Here is a 7,500-nt window from a genome sequence, read left to right on the forward strand (position 1 = left end):
TGATCCATGCACGATCTAATCTATAGAGTCTTATTAAGTCACTGTCATCCATTGTCTGCATCACATTTCTTCTCCCTCTTCGTCTTTCTGCCATTTTCTCCGCTGCTAAAGAAACTCTTTAGCCTCTTAAAAGTCCTCATCCGTGCTCCTAACAAATTTGACCTTAAGACCTCTTTTAAGGGTTAAGATGCTTTCTGAATGACTTTTTTCTTTACTAGGATTTTTTAGTTAATTTCTAAGAGTAAACGCCCACATTTCTAAGAATTTTCTTAGAATTTTGACACTAGGAGCTACTCTTTGCATTAAGATTCTTTATGAATACGGGCCCTTTTCTTTCTTTCTTTCTTTCTTTCTTTCTTTCTTTCTTTCTTTCTTTCTTTCTTTCTTTCTTTCTTTCTTTCTTTCCACTTCACAAAATGTAAACCTTATAAAACTAGCAAACTTTCATACGGCTTTGTCAAAGCCAAGATCAAAGTTTGTCTCAACAAACTTTACTTTCTAATCTCATAATTGATGAACTTTGCCAAATTAACGTTGGGGGTCTCAAGTAATTTTATTTAATGAGTAAGGGTAGGGTACAAAACACAATAACCTTCTGTAAGATCTTCTGTATTGCGTAGTAACACAATACTGTAACACACGTTCTCCGACACTGATTAACACGGTTATTGTCCTGTTTGTGACTGAGTGTTGTGTAAATGTGTGCTTGTTTTGAAGGGGAAGGATGTAAACACAACGCATCTGCTCTAATGGACCTCTTGCGCCGAACGCTACACTACTACAACACACAGGTACAACCTACACACATGCTAAATATGCTTTAAAGTCTTTTGCTAATGCAAATAATGCTGCACACTTTGAAGCACTGAAGGGATTTTGATAAAGATTTAGCGCAAAGTTCACATCACTTGTGAAACTATATGCACAGACACCAGAATAGATCAGACTAGTGTGTAACTAAATGAGCAACTACACAAATATGTGGTTGCTCTGACATGTATTGGCTAAATTAGCCATTTTGCTTTTAGCAAACAAACTCATTCAAAGTGACAAAGTAGAGTTATTTTATATATTATATAATATAGATGTATAAGATGTGTTTTATTTAAAGCTGCTTTGAAACATTGTGAAAAATACTATACAAATACATTCGACTTGACCATTAGGATAATAGTTGAGAGAACTCTGAAAATACATCACGTTTTATTCCTAAAACCTTAGTTTTACATCACGTTGCCTTCAGTTTCTGACTTAACTTTTCTGATGGAAAGATGCATTGGATCATCTTAAAGTGATGTTTCAGACTAGTGGAGAGAAAACATCCAAAACACTCTTTTTTTGTCTTTATTTTATTGCACTTTATGTATTAGCGTCTGTAGATTTTGATTACGATGCATATCTTTAAAGAGATTGTTCTCCACTTCAGCAGCACTTACACACACCAAAACTTACAGTTTTATTCCTGACTATATTCTGAAGGTTTGTACTGAGGGGTTTGTTCATATATCATTCACACTGATTTATATAGCATTTTATTACTAAAACCTTAGTTTTTCTGGCTATTGACCGTATTTTCTGATTTAAGGCAAGACACTACAGACCTAAAGCCATTTGGGGGTTTTTATGCACTGGTAAATTTTGAGATTATGAGCCATTTTGCTTCCAAAACATGTCTTTTTTCAGATTAGTGGATAGAAAAGATCCAAAACACACATTTAAGTCTTTATTTTATTGCACTTTATGTATTAGTGTCTGTAGATTTGGATTATGATGCATATCTTTAAAGAGATTGTTCTCCACTTCAGCAGCACTTACACACACCAAAACTTACAGTTTTATTCCTGACTATATTCTGAAGGTTTGTACTGAGGGGTTTGTTTATATAACATTCACACTGGTTTATATAGCATTTTATTACAAAAAACTTGTTTTTTTTCTGTCTATTGACAGTATTGTCTGATTTAAGTACAAGACACTTACATCATGCACTGGTCAATTTTGAGATTATTAGCTATTTTGCCTCCATAACATGTCATCTTTCAGATTATTGGGGGAAAAACATCCAAAACACACATTTAAGTCTTTATTTTATTGCACTTTATGTATTAGCGTCTGTAGATTTGGATTATGATGCATATCTTTAAAGAGATTGTTCTCCACTTCAGCAGCACTTACACACACCAAAACTTACAGTTTTATTCCTGACTATATTCTGAAGGTTTGTACTGAGGGGTTTGTTCATATATCATTCACACTGATTTATATAGCATTTTATTACTAAAACCTTAGTTTTTCTGTTTATTGACCGTATTTTCTGATTTAAGGCAAGACACTACAGACCTAAAGCCATTTGGGGGTTTTTATGCACTGGTAAATTTTGAGATTATGAGCCATTTTGCTTCCAAAACATGTCTTTTTTCAGATTAGTGGATAGAAAAGATCCAAAACACACATTTAAGTCTTTATTTTATTGCACTTTATATTTTAGCGTCTGTAGATTTGGATTATGATGCATATCTTTAAAGAGATTGTTCTCCACTTCAGCAGCACTTACACACACCAAAACTTACAGTTTTATTCCTGACTATATTCTGAAGGTTTGTACTGAGGGGTTTGTTTATATAACATTCACACTGGTTTATATAGCATTTTATTACAAAAAACTTGTTTTTTTCTGTCTATTGACAGTATTTTCTGATTTAAGGCAAGACTTTACAGATAAAGCCATTCTTATAGGTAAATTTTGAGCTCCATTAGTATTATTTTGCTTAACATGTCATCTTTCAGATTAGTGGAAAGAAAACATCCAAAACACACATTTAAGTCTTTATTTTATTGCACTTTATGTATTAGCGTCTGTAGATTTGGATTATGATGCATATCTTTAAAGAGATTGTTCTCCACTTCAGCAGCACTTACACACACCAAAACTTACAGTTTTATTCCTGACTATATTCTGAAGGTTTGTACTGAGGGGTTTGTTCATATATCATTCACACTGATTTATATAGCATTTTATTACTAAAACCTTAGTTTTTCTGTTTATTGACCGTATTTTCTGATTTAAGGCAAGACACTACAGACCTAAAGCCATTTGGGGGTTTTTATGCACTGGTAAATTTTGAGATTATGAGCCATTTTGCTTCCAAAACATGTCTTTTTTCAGATTAGTGGATAGAAAAGATCCAAAACACACATTTAAGTCTTTATTTTATTGCACTTTATATTTTAGCGTCTGTAGATTTGGATTATGATGCATATCTTTAAAGAGATTGTTCTCCACTTCAGCAGCACTTACACACACCAAAACTTACAGTTTTATTCCTGACTATATTCTGAAGGTTTGTACTGAGGGGTTTGTTTATATAACATTCACACTGGTTTATATAGCATTTTATTACAAAAAACTTGTTTTTTTCTGTCTATTGACAGTATTTTCTGATTTAAGGCAAGACTTTACAGATAAAGCCATTCTTTTAGGTAAATTTTGAGCTCCATTAGTATTATTTTGCTTAACATGTCATCTTTCAGATTAGTGGAAAGAAAACATCCAAAACACACATTTAAGTCTTTATTTTATTGCACTTTATGTATTAGCGTCTGTAGATTTGGATTATGATACATATCTTTAGAGAGTTTCTTCTCCACTTCAGCAGCACTTACACACACCAAAACTTACAGTTTTATTCCTGACTATATTCTGAAGGTTTGTACTGAGGGGTTTGTTCATATATCATTCACACTGGTTTATACTTTATTCCTTAAAATGGTTTATTTTTGTCCATCTGTTGACGTTTTTTTTCTGATTTATGCAGTGATAAAAAGAGAAATCCAAAATCCCTTCAGTAAAATACTTTAACTGTAATATGTTAACAAAATCAAAGAAGAATTTTGAGCCTAGCTTTATCCAATGTTCAGATTTATGTTCTGGAAATATATGCAAATGAGCGCATATTTAATTAGATAATGTGTAATTTGCATTTTTAACCACAACATTCCAGAAAACTTGTAATACATTTTTTTTTTCAGTTCTTAATGTAGTTAATCAGATTGTAATCTGTTGAATTCACTAGTGTGTGTGTGTGTGTGTGTGTAGTTACAGGAGTCTGTGATAGTGATGCAGAAGTTGAATGAGGAGATCAGACAGAAGGATGAAGCCATCTCTGATCTCCAGAGGAACATCCAGGTGTGTGTTTGTCCTCGTTTTGTCGATGAACTGAGATGATTCAGGATCTGGACTAGTGTGGACGCTTATATTGTAACTAGATGTGCATGAAGCATCAGAGCGACGCAGTTTTAGATGAACAATCATCTTTCTGTCTGTCTGCAGGAGTGTGAGGCTCGCGGTGTGTGTGTGAATGAAGAGGCGAAGCGTCTGCGTGTGTGTGTCGCAGACGCTGCAGCTGAACTGCGCAGACTCACACACCTGCTTCAGGAGGAGAAAACGCAACACACACACACACAAACACAGATGAACACACTGCGACAGCAGCATCACAAAGACTGCCAGGTACTAAACCAAGTTTCGTTACTTGAAATAAAATAAATGTTATATTTTTATCTATATAATATAACTTATGATATCAATATGCTTATTTTATTTCAGCTAGTTGCCAAGGCGTCAGTTCTCATTTTCTTTATGTACTAAAATAAAGTTTAAAAAAAGAATAAAAACTATAAAGAAAACAAAGCCGACCGTCATTGAAATCTCGTAACTGAACAAAACCGACCGTCATTGAAATCTCGTAACCGAACAAAACCGACCGTCATTGAAATCTCGTCACCGAACAAAACCGACCGTCATTGAAATCTCATAACCGAACAAAACCGACCGTCATTGAAATCTAGTAACCAAACAAAACCTACCATCATTGAAATCTCATAACCGAACAAAACCGACCGTCATTGAAATCTCGTACCTGAACAAAAACGACCATCATTGAAATCTCATAACCGAACAAAACCGACCGTCATTGAAATCTCGTACCTGAACAAAACCGACCTTTATTGAAATCTCGTAACCGAACAAAACCAACTGCCATTGAAATCTCGTAACCGAACAAAACCAACCGTCATTGAAATCTCGTAACCGAACAAAACCGACTGTCATCGAAATCTCGTAACCGACCGTCATTGAAATCTCGTAACTGAACAAAACCGACCGTCATTGAAATCTCGTAACTGAACAAAACCGACCGTCATTGAAATCTCAAAACCGACCTTTATTGAAATCTCGTAACCGAACAAAACCAACTGCCATTGAAATCTCGTAACCGAACAAAACCAACCGTCATTGAAATCTCGTAACCGAACAAAACCAACCGTCATTGAAATCTCGTAACCGAACAAAACCGACCGTCATTGAAATCTCATAACCGAACAAAACCGACCGGCATTGAAATCTCGTAACCGAACAAAACCGACTGTCATCGAAATCTCGTAACCGACCGTCATTGAAATCTCGTAACTGAACAAAACCGACCGTCATTGAAATCTCGTAACCGAACAAAACCGACCGTCATTGAAATCTCGTAACCGAACAAAACCGACCGTCATTGAAATCTAGTAACCGAACAAAACCTACCATCATTGAAATCTCATAACCGAACAAAACCGACCGTCATTGAAATCTTGTACCTGAACAAAACCGACCATCATTGAAATCTCATAACCGAACAAAACTGACCGGCATTGAAATCTCGTAACCGAACAAAACCGACTGTCATCGAAATCTCTTAACCGACCGTCATTGAAATCTCGTAACTGAACAAAACCGACCGTCATTGAAATCTCGTAACCGAACAAAACCGACCGTCATTGAAATCTCATAACCGAACAAAACCGACCGTCATTGAAATCTCATAACCGAACAAAACCGACCGTCATTGAAATCTAGTAACCGAACAAAACCTACCATCATTGAAATCTCATAACCGAACAAAACCGACCGTCATTGAAATCTCGTACCTGAACAAAACCGACCATCATTGAAATCTCATAACCGAACAAAACCGACCGTCATTGAAATCTCGTACCTGAACAAAACCGACCTTTATTGAAATCTCGTAACCGAACAAAACCAACTGCCATTGAAATCTCGTAACCGAACAAAACCAACCGTCATTGAAATCTCATAACCGAACAAAACCAACCGTCATTGAAATCTTGTTACCGAACAAAACCGACCGTCATTGAAATCTCATAACCGAACAAAACCGACCATCATTGAAATCTCATAACCGAACAAAACCGACCGTCATTGAAATCTCATAACCGAACAAAACCGACCGTCATTGAAATCTCGTACCTGAACAAAACCGACCTTTATTGAAATCTCGTAACCGAACAAAACCAACTGCCATTGAAATCTTGTAACCGAACAAAACCAACCGTCATTGAAATCTCGTAACCGAACAAAACCAACCGTCATTGAAATCTCGTAACCGAACAAAACCGACCGTCATTGAAATCTCATAACCGAACAAAACCGACCGGCATTGAAATCTCGTAACCGAACAAAACCGACTGTCATCGAAATCTCGTAACCGACCGTCATTGAAATCTCGTAAATGAACAAAACCGACCGTTATTGAAATCTCGTAACTGAACAAAACCGACCGGCATTGAAATCTCGTAACCGAACAAAACCGACTGTCATCGAAATCTCGTAACCGACCGTCATTGAAATCTCGTAACTGAACAAAACCGACCGTCATTGAAATCTTGTAACTGAACAAAACCGACCGTCATTGAAATCTCGTAACCGAACAAAACCGACCGTCATTGAAATCTCGTAACCGAACAAAACCGACCGTCATCGAAATCTCGTAACCGACCGTCATTGAAATCTCGTAACTGAACAAAACTGACCGTCATTGAAATCTCGTAACTGAACAAAACTGACCGTCATTGAAATCTCGTAACTGAACAAAACCGACCGGCATTGAAATCTCGTAACCGAACAAAGAAAAACTATTAAAAATGACTAAATTTGATATTTATTGTGTTTCAGGAGAAGCTGGCGTTCCTGCACACGCTCTATCAGCGCCTGCTCGCCGGGTGTGTGCTGGTGACGCCGCCGCACTGCATGCTGGGTAGCTTCTCATGGGCGGAGCTTAGTGCGTTGGTGCAGGAGCACGTGGACACGCTGACCTCTGAGCTCTCCGCAGCCAATCAGAAGGTGAGAGAGGGCTTGTGGGAAAGACGTGCTGTAGATGTTCAGTCCTGGAGTCTGACAGGTTGTTTGTGTGTCAGGTTTCGTGTCTGGAGGGGAAGTTGAGCCGGCGAGAGGAGAGCTGGGTCAAACAGAGAGAGGAGCTCCACACACACCACACACACCTGCTCAACCAGCTGCAGCGGGAGACACAGGTGCACACACACACACTCACTCTCACACTCTCACACACACACTCACTCTCACACTCACACACACCACACACTAGGGCTGTCAAAATTGCTCAAAAATGACGTTCGAATATTCCCTCTAAAAAAAGCATGAAT

At 37.2% G+C, this 7,500-nt stretch overlaps 1 protein-coding gene across 2 annotated transcripts in view; it reads left to right on the forward strand.

Annotated features, from left to right (window-relative positions):
* The window catches only part of ccdc171 (coiled-coil domain containing 171), a 40,474-nt gene that overhangs the window by 11,936 nt on the left and 21,038 nt on the right, over positions 1 to 7,500 (forward strand). For both annotated transcript variants that reach the window (XM_079802200.1, XM_079802201.1), the window contains exons 11-15: positions 718 to 791; positions 4,097 to 4,186; positions 4,331 to 4,510; positions 7,013 to 7,180; positions 7,255 to 7,368. In XM_079802200.1, the coding sequence (XP_079658326.1) occupies positions 718 to 791; positions 4,097 to 4,186; positions 4,331 to 4,510; positions 7,013 to 7,180; positions 7,255 to 7,368 (626 nt within the window). The remainder of the gene's footprint in view (positions 1 to 717; positions 792 to 4,096; positions 4,187 to 4,330; positions 4,511 to 7,012; positions 7,181 to 7,254; positions 7,369 to 7,500) is intronic.

This window comes from Gobio gobio (assembly GCF_949357685.1).
Source record: "Gobio gobio genome assembly, chromosome: 21".
NCBI lineage: Eukaryota > Metazoa > Chordata > Actinopteri > Cypriniformes > Gobionidae > Gobio > Gobio gobio.